At 52.4% G+C, this 17,508-nt stretch overlaps 9 protein-coding genes across 9 annotated transcripts; 4 read left to right on the top strand and 5 right to left on the bottom strand.

Annotated features, from left to right (window-relative positions):
- Positions 1–857: 857 nt before the first annotated feature.
- On the bottom strand, positions 858–1,264 carry VDAG_04835 (uncharacterized protein; the record flags this gene model as incomplete). The annotated part of the gene is made up of 2 exons (XM_009654439.1): positions 858–903; positions 975–1,264. The coding sequence occupies 2 exons, from the start codon at positions 1,262–1,264 to the stop codon at positions 858–860; spliced, it is 336 nt and encodes a 111-aa protein (XP_009652734.1).
- Positions 1,265–1,577: 313 nt separating this feature from the next.
- VDAG_04836 (uncharacterized protein) lies at positions 1,578–2,066 on the bottom strand (the record flags this gene model as incomplete). The annotated part of the gene is made up of 2 exons (XM_009654440.1): positions 1,578–1,807; positions 1,907–2,066. The coding sequence occupies 2 exons, from the start codon at positions 2,064–2,066 to the stop codon at positions 1,578–1,580; spliced, it is 390 nt and encodes a 129-aa protein (XP_009652735.1).
- A 934-nt stretch (positions 2,067–3,000) lies between these two features.
- VDAG_04837 (uncharacterized protein) lies at positions 3,001–5,621 on the top strand (the record flags this gene model as incomplete). Its single annotated transcript, XM_009654441.1, has 3 exons — positions 3,001–4,351; positions 4,436–5,411; positions 5,513–5,621. 3 exons carry the CDS (start codon positions 3,001–3,003, stop codon positions 5,619–5,621), a joined length of 2,436 nt encoding a protein of 811 aa, XP_009652736.1.
- A 411-nt stretch (positions 5,622–6,032) lies between these two features.
- On the bottom strand, positions 6,033–7,100 carry VDAG_04838 (uncharacterized protein). The gene has a single exon (XM_009654442.1). It carries the CDS (start codon positions 7,058–7,060, stop codon positions 6,308–6,310), a length of 753 nt encoding a protein of 250 aa, XP_009652737.1. The 5' UTR covers positions 7,061–7,100; the 3' UTR covers positions 6,033–6,307.
- Positions 7,101–8,250: 1,150 nt separating this feature from the next.
- On the bottom strand, positions 8,251–9,324 carry VDAG_04839 (nitrilase; the record flags this gene model as incomplete). The annotated part of the gene is made up of 1 exon (XM_009654443.1): positions 8,251–9,324. The coding sequence occupies one exon, from the start codon at positions 9,322–9,324 to the stop codon at positions 8,251–8,253; it is 1,074 nt and encodes a 357-aa protein (XP_009652738.1).
- A 286-nt stretch (positions 9,325–9,610) lies between these two features.
- Positions 9,611–11,092, top strand: VDAG_04840 (ACC synthase; the record flags this gene model as incomplete). Its single annotated transcript, XM_009654444.1, has 1 exon — positions 9,611–11,092. Exon 1 carries the CDS (start codon positions 9,827–9,829, stop codon positions 11,090–11,092), a length of 1,266 nt encoding a protein of 421 aa, XP_009652739.1. The 5' UTR covers positions 9,611–9,826.
- Positions 11,093–13,638: 2,546 nt separating this feature from the next.
- On the bottom strand, positions 13,639–14,455 carry VDAG_04841 (short chain dehydrogenase; the record flags this gene model as incomplete). Its single annotated transcript, XM_009654445.1, has 2 exons — positions 13,639–14,363; positions 14,422–14,455. The coding sequence occupies 2 exons, from the start codon at positions 14,453–14,455 to the stop codon at positions 13,639–13,641; spliced, it is 759 nt and encodes a 252-aa protein (XP_009652740.1).
- Positions 14,456–14,918: 463 nt separating this feature from the next.
- VDAG_04842 (uncharacterized protein) lies at positions 14,919–15,520 on the top strand (the record flags this gene model as incomplete). Its single annotated transcript, XM_009654446.1, has 2 exons — positions 14,919–15,031; positions 15,466–15,520. The coding sequence occupies 2 exons, from the start codon at positions 14,919–14,921 to the stop codon at positions 15,518–15,520; spliced, it is 168 nt and encodes a 55-aa protein (XP_009652741.1).
- A 52-nt stretch (positions 15,521–15,572) lies between these two features.
- Positions 15,573–16,828, top strand: VDAG_04843 (C6 zinc finger protein; the record flags this gene model as incomplete). Its single annotated transcript, XM_009654447.1, has 2 exons — positions 15,573–15,680; positions 15,761–16,828. 2 exons carry the CDS (start codon positions 15,573–15,575, stop codon positions 16,826–16,828), a joined length of 1,176 nt encoding a protein of 391 aa, XP_009652742.1.
- Between the last annotated feature and the right edge of the window lie 680 nt (positions 16,829–17,508).

The following is a 17,508-nucleotide window of genomic DNA, read 5'->3' on the forward strand; positions in this document are numbered from 1 at the left end:
GCAACGCCGGCTTCATGTGCCTGGACAAGCAGCTGGGAGAGGCTGGGCCTAGGACGAAGAAGAAGGTCCGGATCAGCCTAAATTTGAAGTTTGATGACATGAAACTATCCACAGGGGCCCAAATTGTGGCAGGTGATAAAGAGGATAATATAGGTGAAATCAGCGACCGAGAAATACCGAATGATCCGGAGGACTGTATTGTCGTTGCATCGGAACGGGTTGAAAATTCGGGTTGAATTGATCGTATGATTTTTGGGGGGGGATATTTTGGGGTGTCCGAATGGGGGGGGTGTCCGAATGGGGGGGGTGTCCGAAAGTGGGTGAGCAACGTTACTCACCACGAAGAGCATGTTCTTTTCGCCTAGGAGCTTGACGACCAAGACTGGATTGGACCAGAGCCACAGGGTCGCTGCCACAACAGGAAAACTCTTCCCTCGTAGTTCGACGAACCGCGGTTGTTGAAGCGTCTCATGCATCATGAAAATAGCAAGTCCAATGCAAACGCCTGTCATGGCTGCTTGAAGCCAGAATATCACCCTCGAGGAGGTGTATGTGACGATGATACCAGACACGAGCGGACCGAACGCAGGGCCGAACAATGTGCCCCGAAGGAACCAGCCCATGGCAGTTGCACGTTCAATCTGCAACCGTTAGCGTAGTTACTGTCTCTTGGAGATATTGGAGCGTACGGGATGGTAGATATCCGATATGCAAGTCGACCCTAAAACGAGGAAGGCGGTGGCTTGCGAAGCCGTCAAGGCTCGGAAGATGAAAAAAGTAGCGAGATTTGGCGAGAGTGCAGTGCCCAAGGAGGCTGCGAGGAACATGATTGTGCTTGCTGTATATACCTAGCCGAATTAGCCTTGTTGCCGTGAGTCTTCCGGGATCGGTGCACGTCTCTCACTGGCTTGCGCCCGAAGGTGTCAGCCATTGGGCCCCAGAAACAACACGATAATCCAATGATCACGAGATACAAGGCATTGCTGACACTGATAACCGTGGGTGTCGTGTCAAACGTGTCGGTGATTTCCGGAACGGCAGCAAGGATGCTCGTCGTAGACATGGAGGCGATAAGACCGCAACAGGCGACGAAGAAGGTGATTGAGTTCTTCTGTACGTTGGTGAATCCAGTGTAGACAGAGCGATGGGTTTGAGCGGGCTCAGCCTCGAGTCGACCTAGAGCCATCTGTTGATGGGCCGCATTTTGATCGGACGCTTCTAAAGGCCTAATGACGGGGGCTGGTATCGTTACGGTCGTCGACATATTCAAAGAAATCCGATATTTGCAAACGAGAGTGAGTCTGAAGTGGCTTCGGTGTAGATTTCTAGTACAAAAATCTTAAGTAGTGTTTGGTGCCCGCCGGGCAGCGGTACCGGCGCAGTGCTGGAACCGCGCCGGGGTGTACTTGTAGATTACATGCAATCACAGGGCGTCATGGCTAGAAACTCGAAGCCAGGGGTAATGACTCGACATACATACAGGCCCACTTGGCCTCTTTGTGGCCCTCCTTTAACTCGTCAACCACGCCTTAGATGGTAATACCTGATCATCTACCAATCAACATCATGCTACCCGATCACTTGTATTCCAGAGCCTCCTTGACTGTCAGGGGTCTAATGCCAGGCAGGGCCTTTGAGGGAGTCAGGTCAAAAGCACCAGAGGCGAACCACTGACCAAAGGTGATGCAGAATCCCTGGAAAACCTCCTTCGGAACAAATTGGTACGCGGGAACCTGGCCCGGCAGCTCGGTGACCTTGCCGTTGTTGAGATCATCAAGGGTATCGTACTTCACGTTGAATTTGGCGCCTAAACGGCGTTAGAAAAGGTTCACGCTTCGACTGATGAACGACTTGCCTTGGGCAGCCTCAGCCAACTTCACGAATTCGTTCCAGGTCACCTTGTCACCAACGATGGTCGATTCGATGTCCCACTCCTTCGCATCTAGGAGTGTCGCGACATACTCGGCAATGTCAGAGGTATGGGTGAAGGCAACGGGTGTATTTCCATCGCCTGGGATGGCCGCGGCCTTGCGGGCCACGTCGACGACAAGACTGAAGGGCGACATTTCTGTGGGCTTGGTGGTCCAATAATCGAGTAGCATACCATTATGGACAATGGTGTACTCTAGATTCTGGGCCTCCTCCAGCGCCTTAACGGAGTTAAGCTTATGGGGCACGGAGATAAGTTAGCTAGCTTGCCTTTTCGTTGTGTCAGTACGATTCATTATGGGTGGTTTACGAGATCGGGCTAGAGCGAAACCGTGCCCGATGGACTTCGAGTTGAGCAGTAGTGCATCTTAGAGGTCACCCTCAGTGTCGCTGCCTGCCGATCTCAAAGGTCTCGCCGTAATAAAAAGGATAGTAATCGCTCACCGTCGGCCAGTAGGAGAACCGCTGAGATGGGTTTTACCGAGCCCTACCTGAACTGGATGCGTCTTTGAGCCTCGCTGCTTTTCGCTAGAGCCGAGACTGAGCGGCCCCAAAGTCGACCATATGGCTTGGCTGGTATAACTCGGCCATATATGCATAAAAGTTCACCGTAAAGCCTCCGGTGTACCGTAATAAATAGTTAAGGGATTAAATGAAGTGATAGGGAAACGGCGGCATTTCGCATTTGGGAGCGACTTCCTAGGAAGTTGGACATGCTATTACTCATCCGATAGCACCTGCTCATGGCACGCTAAGTTACTACACACGTGAACGATCATCGTTCGTGCCCTTCATTGATGGACGGATTCGAGGCGAACCGTGTCGCGTAGCGTTGGCAACGGTACGGTACGAACATGGCTAAGACACCTCGGCTTTTTGTGTGGCTAGTGTGGATGGGCCCGCATCCGAAGCTCAGGGACGAGTAGTGGGTCTCTCGTACGATCCATGTGATTGCTGATTCCCCCATTGCGAAACCAGAGCCGGGAAACGTCAGGAGCATAGCCCTTTCACTTCTGCTCTCATCAAGCGTTTGGAAAGCGGCCAACCTCAGCTGCTGTAGCAAAATGTATCATGGACTCGGTGGCTGATTACCCGACCATCTTCTCGTCCTTCAACCAAGATGATTTTCCACAGCACGAGCCCCCGATCCCTGAGCCTCATCTTCTGCACCATTCATCTCGAGACAATCACATCAATCAAAGCAGTGGTGAATCGTTACCTGAAGACTCCTCTTGCGTGGCTTGGCCTTCTGGTATAGGAGAGGCGGCGGGATTATCCTTTTCAGCAGTGCCTGCCAAAGTTGGAACCCGTTTTTCCACCAGGACACTGAGGATCTTGAAAACCTGGTTTGCGACCCATGAACACCACCCCTATCCCAGAACGAGGGATATCGAGTCGTTACAGCACCAAACTGGGCTAAACGAGCTGCAGATAACGACCTGGCTCGCGAATGCTCGCCGGCGAACGAAATCCAAGATCCCTGTCCGACCAACAAGCCCCAGCGTCCTATCGGCCTCTAACCTTAGATCTATGCAGATCCCCCCTCCGCAACGTCCACCACCACTCGAACAACTGGACCTTCTGCGAAGGTGGGAGAATTCCCCTCTAGAGGAAGAGGCTGCGGATGCGACAGCTATTCTGAATGCCATGTCTGGGTCTGCTGGCATCTCGGAGCCACGGAATGGCCTGACCGCTGCTGTGAGACCGCAGCCTTCGGTTTGGGGAGAATGGTCATCTGCCAGCAGCGCCGGGACATCGAACTCAAACCACAGTTCTGGTGGATCCGCGTACTCGCAAAGGTCGGCCTCCTCGCACCTACCTTCGCATAACTTGGGCAGATGGACGAAGCACAAGAGGCGACGGAATCGGGCTGCTGTCAATGCCGCCGCGACACGTACTAAACTCTCACAATTGCCGCGGAAGTTCCAATGCACCTTCTGCACCGAGACCTTCGCTCAAAAACATGGTTGGCAACGGCACGAGAAATCGTTGCACCTCTCTCTGGAACGTTGGGAGTGCTCGCCAGAGGGACCGTACACCCAAGACGACGCCGGGCACCTGACGTGCGCCTATTGTGCTGAGTTTGAGCCTGACTTGGATCACTTGGCGATGCACAATTACGAAGTGTGCAAGAATCGGCCATCTGAGGAGCGATCCTTCTACCGCAAGGACCATCTCAGACAACACCTGAAAGCGGTGCACCATACTAAGTTTGAAAGCCCGACCATGGGGCATTGGAAGCAAACAATAAAGGATGTTACATCATCCTGTGGCTTCTGTGGCCTCGCTATGTCCTCCTGGACCGAGCGAGTCGACCATTTAGCCGACCACTTTAAGTCGGGCGCGACGATGGCTGAGTGGCTTGGTGACTGGGGCTTTGACATCAACGTGGTAGAGATGGTCCAGAACTCAATACCGCCTTGTACGACCCACCTGCCCATCATAATGCTACTCCTTACTCCTTCCTTCTTTGTGAGACCGAAGAGTTACTAATATTTACTCTCAGATCTCATCGATTTCGAGCGGAACTCACCGTGGCCGTTCACTACGAACAGAGGGCCACCAGCAACGCCTCCCAGTGCCTTTGAGCTCATCAAGATAGAGCTGGACTCACTCGCCTCTCTTCATGATGAAAACGCCAATCCCCCCTCTCAGGAAGATTTACAGTACGAAAGCTGTTGCATTATCTCTGGATCCGAGATGCTTTCACCATCACAAGATGTCTCGGGCAAGCCACCATCCTGGCTCCGGGAGCTCCTCATATCAGACGAGGACATCCTACGACGAGCACAAAACAGGCCCCTTGGGAGCAATTTGAAAGCTCGAGTGACTGAGTTAAGAATAAACGGGAAGGCGGACATCTTTGACTCATGTAATCTGGAGGAAGACCTCCAGGCCTTTGTTCAGCTGTCCCAGTCTCAACGTCTGGGCTCGCAGATCGATGACACTGACCTGCAACGCGAGGCTTGTCAGATCGTTGAAAATTTGGATGCGCAGTCAAAACAGTCATCCGTCTTTTTTGTCACCTTCCTGACGAGTCTCATCCACAGCTCTACGCATTGGCTCGAATCGTTTCGTCGGCGGGCTGGATTATCTGCAATGGTAGCCAACCCTGGTTTCGGGACCTCAGAACTCGTCATGACAACATCGAGTACGCACAGGAGCCCTGAGTGCGCGAAGCCCTCCACTGGCATTCTGGAGAACCCGTCAATCTACACGCCTAATGCAGCACTCGGTTCCGTCACTGAGCTTACCCCTGGATATGACTCCCCCTGCTATCAGGGAGTCGAACAGAAAGAGCCATTGACGAACTTGTCAGGCCCACAGCAATTCAATTTCTTGTCTACTGACACGTTCTACTGGGGCCTAAGGCGAGAACTTTCCAGGTTCGTCGCGATGACCATATCTCCAAAGAACCCTCAGTGGCACATCCCAACAGACGAAGAGCTACAATGCCAGGCGCGGTGGATCATGTTTGACAGGTGAGCCTCCGTCGTACATGCCTGGGTCGATGTGCTTGACTCTGTTCTAGCTACTAAGTTGTAGCTGTAATGTCACGAAGCAAGCTGATGTCGGCCTCTAGTGACGATACGTGGGACCAGACTCCCGCCGACAATGTGGAGTGGCTGCTGCAATTCAAACGCGACAATGGCCTCACAGCCGAATGTGGCGATCATGCAGTTGAGAGTTGATGCATTCCACCTCTATCCCCCCGGGTCCCACCACGAGACCCTATTCGCTCTACCATCGTCAGGTCAGTGAGAGCCGGAGAGCGGTGAGGTCGATAAGACAAGGAAATCCCTAGTGTTGCACGATAGTTCCCAGAGGAGGCCGAGCTGAGAACTTGCGCATACCACTGTGAATGTAATTCCACGTAGTGGCCAAGAAAGCAATGGGGCACCTCGCCGCGGTAGCCTCTGATCTTTACCTTAGCTTGCATGAGCCCCATTCTAACTTGTTATTTGTACCCTTCCTAAGGTACCTTGGTTATTCGCGACGGGGAACGGAAGCTCAGGCAGCCTCTGCGGTGCGCGCCGTGATTCGGTTAGGGCCCGGGGGGGGGGGGGGGGGGGGGGGGGGGGGCCCCTTTTTTACAAAAGGAATGTGCCCGTCTCCTCATTAGACAGCTAGAATATTCGCGCAATCGCCTGAGGAGATAAGAAGAATCGCGAAGGAACCGGAAGAGAAGTACCTCCACGTGTCGTTTCGCGTCTTCATAAACAAATAGACAGTACTCAAAGAATGCCCAGCATAGTCAAAAATGTATACGTTCGCCTCGCGTCTGTTTTCGAATACCCAGCCGCCGCTGGGCATCAAACATAATGGTTCAGTATTCACATGAAACGCAATCCAATTACTCAGTCTTCCTGGATTCTGCCTAACCATCCTTCTCATCGCTGCGTTGTTTCACGAGACAACCAATCTTCTTGGCAACATCACTCTGCAGCTTGCTCAAGCCGCTTGCAACGCCTTCTCTGTCACCTTTGCCCATCTCTTGGCTCATCTTGAACTTTCCCTCCAACTGATTAATTTCAATCTCGATGCCGATGATGTTCTTTCTCAAGAGTTCGATAAACCGGTCGGGAGCATCCGTGACTTTCCAGTCTGTAGGTTGCTCACCTCCCACATATCCCATGATGTTTGTTTCGGCGTGTCGGGAGAGGTCGGTAATTTGCGTCTGGAGGAACTGAGAAGTGTCGTGAGACTTAGAATCGAAGTAGACCTTAGCACGCCCGTAAACCTGAGCCGCGGCGTAATTCCAAGTAGGAACTACTTTCCCCGTTGATGGCTTCGTGTCGGTGTAAAACTTTGGGGTAATATAGTGATCCTGCGCTGTGAAAACAACAATGACATCGTGCTCCAGAACACCGCCCTTTTCTGGCTGGGAGGCCAATGCTTCGATCATGGTCTTGCTGTGGGGGTTTTGCCGGGCAAGGTGGCCGCGGAGTCGGCCGCTTTCTGTCTCGCTTGTCTCGTCCTCGACGTCGAGAAGAAATGGGATATGGCTTGACTGAAGGAACGGATGCTCCTTGGACTGGATTGCGGTGGTCAACAGCCCTAGAGGGTTGTCTCGAATGAGTTGTCGAAGAACCCTGAGGTCTGACTCTGCGTGGATTGCACGAATGTACATGATGGGCCGAATGCGCGTTAAAGCGAGAAGGAAAAACTCCGATGGCTTTGATTAAGAACTGAACAGGAATCCCAGGCTATTTATATACATGCGATGTCTAAGGTCTTGGCCGGCATCGGAGTATCATGTGATAGAATGGGGGTGGGGACGGTGAAGATCCCGAAATGTATGATTGAGAAATCAGGCTAAGTCCAAGAATTCTGACTATCCTCTTCTGTACCCTTGCTCTTTGTCTCCAAATACCGGAGGAGAGGGCGCCGGAAGAAAGGTGACTGGAGGAGAAGGCGGATATCGCTGTTGCCTTTAATGTACCTTGTGTGCCATCACTGTGGCAAAGGGAGGATCGGGCTCCTCTCGAAAGATAGTCTGACTTGGGATATATTTTGAAAGATGAACCCTTGAGTTCTTGAAGATTTGAAAAATAAAGATGCGTGATCTGTGTGAGGAAAATGATGTTTGCCTCGGACGCGTTCAGACATGCCCTGCCGCTAGACCGTACGGAGGGTGCTATTGGTAGGCTGCGTTAATGTGACAATTCACGTCTAGATCTGTCAAATGCGCCCTGTGACCCACTTTTCTTGTTGAAGTGGTGTTTGTAAGGTACCTAACGTAGTTTTAGTTCCATTCTGTCAAGTGCGCCCTACGATCGATCCACTTTTCCCGGATGAGGTTTTCGACAGGGCCCTGGTTTCGCCGACGTCGGTCAAATATGGTCGAGCCTCATCTACTTATAATGGCATGGAGGCTGCAACTGCAAAGGCTGCAGCTGCAAAGCATGACTTCAAGAAGGCAGCCGCGGCAAAACCAACTGTGGCCAAGGCTCCAACAAAGAATGCTGCGGCCGCCGCTGGCACGAAGCGCCAACAGACGCAGGCTCCCGCTACACCTACCCGCTCCACTCGGAGCAGCAGGCGTTGATGAGCCAGCGCAACCGGTGCCGCTGTTGATGACATGTTGGCGAGGGTTTTGGATGCGACAATCTAAGATTTTTCGCAGGGCAAGAGGTTGCCATTGAGTTCAAATTGAGTTTTATGTTTCCGTTATGTTTGCCCTTCCCTGAGGGAGTGTAAGTTTACGACAATTCGGGTATGGATGTGACACAGCTCGATCGTTGGCGGGTGGTGTGTCCCTCCAATCCCGTATTTTGCATGGAAGCTCCGTCATGCACCAGCTACTTTTATGAGCTATCTTTACTTTGAGGGCACGTCATCACCAACTGAAGAGACACTCGCTGGTAAGCCGGTGAATATGGCGGGGTGTCGGCGCGTCCTGTCCACCTTGAACTCGAACACGTCCATCCGTTGATAACCCCCAACAACATCATGATACTGCTTTCCCTCAATGCAGTCATCAAGGTCTATGTCCGCGTACAAGATTCCCTCAGTTTTCTGCAGGAACTCGACAGCCTCCTTCGCGTGGGTATCCTTGTTCACCACGAATGAAGGAAGCGGGGCCCCCGTGGGGTCAAGAAACATGGTCGCTCCGCGCTGAGCCTGCTCAAGCACTCCTTCGAGCTGCGGCGCTCCGTCCGTAATGGCCTGGATGGCATCATTGCCTAGGACACCAGCGCAAAGCACGCCAAAGCACTTCGCCTCGAAACAGTGAGCAGCAGCGCGTGTGCGGTTGGCAGCAACATTGTCATAGTCTGCTTTGCCGTTGTCGGCGGTGTCCTTCGGTAGTCGGGTTGGCCAGACCGCAGGCCACGTCGAAATGTGAATCTGCTCGCCCTGGGATATGAGAGCATAGCGAGCGAGCGGATTCGTGTTTTCGCCACAGACCAGGGCGCCGATTTTTCCGTACTTTGTCTCTGCCACACGCAGCCCGTAGCCATCGCCGGGTGCCCAGGTCAGCTTCTCAAAGAAGGTTGCCACCAACTTTCGGTGGTGAATGACCACCTCGCCCTGCTCATCGACTAGGATGTTCGAGTTGAAGAGTGTCGCGCTGCTGTAGCGAACCTTCTCCGAAAAGCCGATGCTGACCATGACCCGAAACGCCTTGGCTGCAGCTCGAACGGCCTTGATTTCATCTCCGTCGGCGTAAACAGATTCGAAGGCCATGCGTTTGAAAAAGTCATGGTTCTCTGTGGGTGCACGCAATGCGCTCCATATCGGGAAGGCCGCTATGTATGTTTCGGGAAAGACAACTAGATTGGCTCCGTGAGTGGCGGCTCGCTTGATTAAAGCAACGGCTTTCTTAGTTGTCTCCTGCGCTGATAGAAAGACTGGTGCGGCATGGCAGGCGGCCACTCGGATAGTCGACGCCATGATTGCAGGTCGATGGGATGGATGAAGAGTCAGAAGTGAAGGATAGTGGGCTGAGTTTAGGCTCAAGTACGCCATCAGATGCCTTTGATTCCAAGGTTGGCACTATAAGTTTAGTGCATCGCCTTGTCCGGCTCGGTTGTATTTCTGGCCGCCGACTCTTCTATTGACATGGGTGACTCTAAAAGCTAGTGAGAAATCGATTACCCGAAAGGGCTATTCCAAGACCGTCCTAGATTTCTCCAATCACTATCCCGCATGAATACGTGATACAAATCTCCGCAGCGCCGGGGACTTTCGGGGCCAGATCTAACGTCCTTGGCATTGATGTCAAGGCTCTGTCACACCCCACACACTTGACTAACTGGCACCCATATTTTCATCTACGATGTAGATTCTACATTGAAGGCATCTCTCGCATTTGTCTGTTTTGGCTACACCATACATTTTGAATTTGTTCTTTAATTGTTTCTATCTGGCAACACGCCGCAAACCCTCCGGCGTCATGGCATCTCTGTCAGTCCGCGGTCGCGATGCTGCGTTGGCCAAAGGCGCCACGCTTTTTTGGGAGATCCTGAAGAACCTCTGGCATCCCGACGACAACCCATCAGGCTTCTTGAGCCTCGCAATGGCCGAAAATTCCTTGATGCATTCCCGTCTCCTACCTCGCCTCACCGAGTGTTTCGAGCCTACGCCTCACATGTTGACCTATGGTGACGGCACCACAGGATCGAATCGACTCAAGTCTGTCATGTCGGCCTTCCTGATGAGGCAACTTGGGCCGACTGTGGCCCTCGAAGCAGACCACATCACCATCACGAACGGCTGTTGTTCCGCCCTTGAGCAGCTCGCTTGGGCTATCGCAGACCCCGGTGAGGCATTCCTTCTAGGCAAGCCTTACTTCCGAGCCTTCTTGACGACTCTTGGCGGCAGAATGCACGTTAATACCGTACCGGTATCATTTGCAGATGCTGATCCGTTAGGACTAGAGGCCGTGAAGAAGTACGAGGAAGCTTTACTTGAGGCACGGGAAAAGGGCCAAAATATCAGGGGGCTCATCCTCTGCAACCCGCACAATCCCCTTGGCCGATGTTATCCCCGCGATACCATCGTCAGACTGATGAAGCTTTGCCAGAAGTACCATATCCACCTAGTCAGCGACGAGATCTACGCTCTCTCCGTCTGGGGCCCGGGAGAGCAATTCTACTCCTGCCTGTCTATTGACACTAAGGACGTCATCGACCCGTCGCTTATACATGTTGTTTGGGGGGCTTCAAAGGACTTTGGGGCCAACGGTCTTCGTATCGGAGCCGTTATCTCTCAGCACAACCGGGAGCTTCACACAGCCATCGCCTTCTCTTCTATTCACAGCTCGGCCGCCTCCCTCGCAGAAGCATCCGTGGCTAATATCCTCGAGGACACCGCGTGGGTTGATGCATACATAACGGACAATCGGCTGAAGCTGGCCGAGCACTTCGTACTGGTGGCTAGTTGGGCAGATAATCATCAGGTATCTGTGGAGCCCGGTAGCAACGCTGCGTTCTTTGTCTGGGTCGATATTGGAACACCCTTCCGAGCAAGCCATCCTGAAATGACTGCAGACGAAGCTGCCACAGCTTTGGGAAAGGCGCTTTGGGATCAAAAGGTTCTGCTTGCCGCTGGAGAACAGTTTGGTGCCGAGAAACCCGGATGGTTCCGGGTTGTTTACTCCCTCGACCGGAGAGACCTGGATGAGGGGCTGCGTAGAATAGCCTTGGCCTTGGAGAGCTAGATTGACTAATGATCTAATCAAACATACTTCACTGTCTTGCAACTGATGCGCGTAATGAAATCATTCGTTGCTCGTCTTGATCATGATTTTCACCTGATGTACATGATTCCTCCGCCCCGTGAGCGGTTGTTCCTGACCAGAGCAAGATATTGCCCGAGCCATCAGAATATGCTCTCCGCCAGGCAGCAACAACGATACCCTCCACTTCTGCCAACTGAAGTCATCTCTCTCTGTGACTGTTGCCTCAGTCCATTGCTGTTCCGCTGCCGACTTCACGAGAACCTTAGTCACAGGCTCATGACACCATGCCCAACCGTCAACGGCCACCTTGGACTGGTGGATCACCGTGTCTGGCGCCGGTGACACGATCATAGAGTTTACTTCGACTGCCCAGACCGGTCTTTTTCTCTGCTTGAGAGGGTCTTCTGGGTCAATTTCGTTGTAAAAAGTCGTGGTGTATGGGCCAGAAGCTCGCCGGTCCTGTAAAGTCAACCGGCAAAGCCATTTAGTTGAGTTGGTGCCGAACCAGCCCGGCACCACAAGTCGCACTGGACCGCCCCTTTCCTTGCCCAGAGGTTGGCCGTTCATCTCGAGAGCTACCAGCACCTCGGAGCCAAGCGCTTTCGACAGAGGTAGATCCTTCTGATATCGGTCCGAGGTGACCCCAGCGAACGTCCCATGGTCCAGCCCCTCTGACCACACAAACTGTGCAGTCTCCATAGGTCGGGCAATTTCAAGGATATGAAACAGACGAACGCCAGTCCAAGTTACATTGCCGACGCGCCACACTGCTTCAGTAGGAGGCTTTAGAGGGCTGCCATAACATTCATGGAAAGAAGTGATGGAAGAGGTCGGTAGGCTGCGTAGTTGGCCTAAGGTAAGGGCAAATGGGTGCTGAACGAGGCCGTCAATAATGAGAAGCCATCTTTCGTGATCCACGACGGCGGCGCCCATGTGAATTGTCTGAAATAGCTGCTCCTCGGATGTTAAGAATGAGGAAAGATGATGAGGAGCTGGCGGGTGCCGAATTGTGAAGCCAACCGGGTCGATAGCAAGACAGGCCTCACGCTCCCGGCCTGCATCAGGAACAGCCAAGTGTTTTGGCTTGGAGCTTCCGAGATCGACTGACGAAGTCATCATGGTGAGGCACAGGCATCCAAGCCTACCTAGCCTCGTTAATTGTCGGGTCTGAATGAGATGGACGACGAGGACTACTCACGGTTATGATTCATTCGGGACTGCACACGCATGCATTTCCTTCGTCACTTTCGTATTAGACGTCTAGTGTTACTTCATGTTGTGCACTTTATTGGCAATGCGGAGCACACTTCTGACCCCGATTCAGCAGGACTATGAGGATTGGTAATCTTCGGCACGAGTTAAGGCGAATGATACACTGGCGCCTGGGCGCCATTTTAGAATTGGCGCCCGGAGCGCTTTTTCTGACTAAGCTCTCAAAATTCGCCTTCCTATTGGTTGGTACCGGCGGGTAGATCTCTGCCCAAGTTTCTTTGATTCATCTTCATACTCACTCTCACAAAGCTCCCTTCCATTTGTGGAGTGCTGTGTAATCGTTCATTCCGTGGTTTTCAGGGATAAGTTTAGGTAATGGTTTTTCTTATTACAATAATAAACAAATCAATGAGAAAATAGTATGAAGATGCTGTATTCTTCGGCGTGAAGCCAAACTGTTGATCCTTGATCTTACTAAGTTACTGTCAGACAACTCCTGTTTGCAGAAGCTTGATAGCCGGATCCGGATAACCATATGAACTACCGGATCCGGATTGACTCGCAGACAAGGTCTACATAAGGATGGCCAGAACCCAACCTTGTAGGCAGCAAGCACAAGATGAACAATAAAAAATCTCTTTTCTCGTGATAATTAATCACCCCTCCCAAGACGTCAAAGTTAGCCCTGATCAGGGCCTGTACGTCTGACAGATCTCCATGCGCAACAGAGGGGTTCTGGTCTAATGAAAAAGAATACACTGCTGCGAGTTTCAGTCACCACCTCAGCCGAGTCCAGACTAGGTGGCATCTAGTTCATGGGCAACAGGGGTTCCGGGCGCAACCGAGGCCTTGCATGAATAACGGACAAACATGGAACTCATGCAACGCTACCCGAAGGACTGTATCTGTCGGTTCGCTCAGGTATAAATAACCGGAGTAAACCGGGGGCGGCGAGCTTCAAGGCTCGCGGCGTTGCGCGCAATACCGGTTCACGGTGAATCTGGTGGTGCGAGTAACTGGTGATGTTTTTTTTTGGGCTAGGTTTGGTTGCTGCCGCGGAGCGGCAGATATAGCCCTTGGCCGCCGAGTGGCAGGGAGGCGCACGGGCCGCCTCCAGCCTGCACTCCTTGGCGGCGCGCAGTCCTAGTGATATACCAACAGTATCGCCTTGGGTTCTCGGTAAGAAGCTCTGAGGGAGATATCACCACGGCCGTATCAAACCCCTCCTGGAGTCAGAGTAATTCATTCATACTCATTAGAGCTAATTTATCCATCCGTCATGGCCTTGAACGACCCGGTTGTGGACCCCGAATTTACCACGGGAGGGCCTCACCCCGCTTGGCCAAGAACTGATTCACCTCGTCGTCCCTATCACCCCTTACAATCTCCGTTATCCCCTGGGCACTCGTCTCCGAAGACTCTGCCCCTCGGTCAATCTTGCTCTGCTTATCCTCCCCGGTCAAGTTGGTGATCACGAACCCAGGGCAAAACGACCAGACCTTCGCTGGGTGCTCCCATTCCTTGTACTTATAGGCCTGAATTCCGGTAACCATGTTCAGCGCCGCTTTGCTGACGCGGTACGTCTCTCCCGTAACCTGTGTATATGGGGACGAGTGATCGTTCCGCACCGTGATGGAGCCGAGGACCGAGGAGACGTTGATGATCCGAGGATCGCGGGACATCCGCAGCAGATGCTCCAGGGCCTGGGTCAGGAGCATGGTGCTGAAGACGTTGGTGTCGAAGACGGTGTGGAAATTCTCTCGCGAGACCTCTTCCTTGCCTGAAATGCCGGCGTTATTAACGAGTACGTCGAGGACGCCAAAGTCAGACTCTAGTTTCTGCGCGGCAGCCTCGATGGACTCGTCGGAGGTGATATCGAGCTCGAGGAAGCTGAGTGTGCCGGCAGGCTTACGTGCCTGGATCTCGTTGAGAGCTGCAAGGCCCTTGACGCTGGAACGGGCACCCATGATGATGTGGTTGTCTGGCGAGGCATTGGCGAGGGCGTAGGAGGTGTCATAGCCAATGCCGGAGTTGGCGCCTGGGAAAGCTAAGAGTAAGCCAACAGAAAATTGACACTTGACGAAAGTGATACTGACCAGTGATGAGAATGATCCTCTTGTTGGGTGCCATGATAATGTAATTGGGTGCTGATTCGGGCTGAGCAGAAATTGATGGAGAGAGCAGGTTCGAAGACTGTTGCGGTTGGAATGTGCATTCGGTAACTCAGGGGATGATGCTGTCTGGTTTTATACACTTTTATAGCGAGATAGGATTCCAGTCTCGCCATACCACGTGGTTTTGCGTGACTGCGCACCTCTATGGGCTGGATGTCCGAGGTTGAGAGTCGATTATGGACTGGCGGACCATCTTCGTCCGCGTGAGATATCGTAGGCTAGTCTACTTCTGGTAAGTTACCTGGCCGGACCGGCATTTTAACGTAGTAGTTGCTCGTAGTTCAGCTTTATGGTGTCTTCTGCAGTAAAGTAAAAGCTTGATTATAAATACCGGGCTCGAAGATCCGCTGATGGTATACTACCGCTGGTTCTTATGCACATGGCAAGATACGCCGTTGCATCAGCAAACAAACAAACCAATGTCCTCTCAGAGACTATGGCTCAAGCTGTCATCGAGCCTTGAGCACAGAAACAGAGCAGCAAACTCCACGGCATGGAGACTTCTCAGGAGTCATGGGCGGCAGCGATTTGGGTACGTTCGCACGGCAGTCAGCACTCTCGGCCAGGTGCCCCCCAGACATTGAAAGAATGGAAGAGGAGCGTTCTAGTGGAGCTAAGTTTGTAAGTGAAGGAACGCTTTGTCATAAGGCCGAGTCGAGACCAAGTCTGTCCGTATCTCAAACTCCGCGAAGAACTCTCCCGACGCCGGCTCGGGCTTAGGCGCTCTACCCCTGAAACGTCATGTGGCTTGAGATTCTCGCCGATCCGGTTGTTCCCTGCGCACGGACGGTCTTGGGTGCGTATTGCGCGTATCAAGACGTATAACAACGTATTCGCCAAATTGTGGTGGATCCTAACGGGTCCTGGACTTTGGCGGCGTCATTGGATTGGTCCAAGGTCAAGCCGTCTTAGCCCCGTTTTGCTACATCCTTAGCCCAAACTTAATGTTAACACTACTTATTCTAGGCCTTGGACCCGCGAGGAGCGTATTCTTCGTATAGCCCGCTTACTTCTTCTTTGACACGTCTGTCTCTACCTACAGCCTGTCGTTGTTCCACGCGGCTCTCAGTTCCATGAATGAGAATACCCCACCTACTGACCGAGGTGGTAAAGTCGTCCACCGAAGGGCCCATAGAAAGTCACGTCATGGATGCACGTTCTGCAAAAAAAGGAGGATCAAGGTAACGAACGCCCAACCCGGCAGTCGAGTCGACCTGCGTTCCAAAATGATTCAAGCTAATTCTTTGGTCCAAATCTCCAGTGCGATGAGCAAAAGCCGGCTTGCACCAACTGCGTCAGGCGATCGCTGGTGTGCAGCCTTGGCACAAACCAGAGCACTGCTTCCAGCCCAGCTTCGACGGCGTGTGTGGCAGCATCCGTCCGGTGCTGTGCAACCACTCTAGATGTGGGCGATTTTGAGCTGTTTCATCATTTTTGCCATGTCACATCTAAGAGTTTCAGTAACGAGCAAGCCACCCAATACTTCTGGAGCGTTACAGTCCCGAGGCTGTCTTTTAGACACCAGTTTCTTCTCCATGCAGTCATTACTCTAGGCGCGTTGCACCTACGTCACATGAAGTACCAGCTTGAGAGAGACATGCCTGCCGGCCTATTGGACAAGGCTAATGTGCATTGGGAAGAGGCCCTGAGGCTTGCCTCGCCGCTTCTCTCACGCGTCACTGAGTCAAACTGTGCCGCACTCTATCTCTTTGCAACAATAACTTGCTTGCATACATTTGCCCTCGGCCCATACCCAGGAGAGCTTCTTATATTCAACCAGAATGGCCCATCGCACTGGCTGACACTTTTTCGCGGACTTCGGTCAATCGAGCAAGCATGCGACTTCGCAAGTGTCCAGAACGAGGAACTGCACCCAATACTCCCGCTCTCTGGCTTAGAGTTGAACAAAGTTCCAGTCAAAGCCCTCGATCCATCCATCCAAGAAGCTCTAGGGGCTTTAGCATCCTTCGTAGATATCAACGTCACGAAGGATGACGAGCGGTGCGAGAGCCTGGTGGAAGCTCTCACGCTTCTGCGTAGGTGCTACACACTGGTGCATGACGAACCAGCGCAAGTCTCGGCTTACACAGTCTTCAGCTGGTTACATCGTGTATCGGATCATTACCTGAAACTGGTACAGGCCACTGACCCAGTGGCGCTGCTACTCTTTTCATACTTTGTGGTGTTGATCAAGCGATTAGAGTGTGCCTGGATGGTAAAAGATTGGCCTACACATCTCATGTCAGAAATCTACGCTTGCATGCCACTTGCGAAACGTTTCTGGCTGAGCTGGCCTATGGAGCAAGTCGGCTGGCTGCCGGCTGAATGAGTACAGCAACCGTGGTATAGACTATCTTGTAATTTGTTGTTTTTTCTGACAAAAAGGAGAAGAGAAGACACTTCTACATGCGCCCACGCCTCATTTGTTCATGGTGTTGTCTTGATAGAAGCTGTTCCTTGCATAGGTTAAACGCTACTGGTAGGATTCACCACAAGTATCGTGACCCGAAGGAAGGGTTTATCTCGCTTGAGGCTAGAAGTTGCGTGACGTCACACCATGTCTTTTTCTCCAGTCCAAGGGGAGTTTCCACTAATCAGGATCAGAATTTATGGGCCGAGATCGACGCCTTGGCACAGCGTATTCAATACGTGATGATGAGTCCTTGACAATTTCTGCCTCGGGATGCCCGTGACCTGCTGTTATTAATCCACTGCCTGCTAGCGCGTGCGGAATCACCACCAGAGACAGTTCTTGATGATGAACAACGTAACTTTCATGAAGCCAGATTTAAAACCTAGTCCGAGAGGAGCACAGCTCCTTACATAGTATCCACATCCCAGTCACCAGCAGATCGAACCACCTTAGCCACACGGTCTCAACAATGGCAACGTCCGAGACCGCGACATCAACTTCCCTGACATCTATCTCCGTCCCACCTAACGAGCATGGACATGTGTCTGTCGAAGCATGCGGCGCAATTTGGCCGTATCACCTCAGCTTCGACTCCA

This window comes from Verticillium dahliae, genomic scaffold (assembly GCF_000150675.1).
Source record: "Verticillium dahliae VdLs.17 supercont1.8 genomic scaffold, whole genome shotgun sequence".
NCBI lineage: Eukaryota > Fungi > Ascomycota > Sordariomycetes > Glomerellales > Plectosphaerellaceae > Verticillium > Verticillium dahliae.

What these genes read in the sequence shown, in the direction of transcription:
- VDAG_04838 (XM_009654442.1), bottom strand. Translation starts at nt 7,060, where the DNA reads ATGTACATTCGTGCAATCCACGCAGAGTCAGACCTCAGGGTTCTTCGA.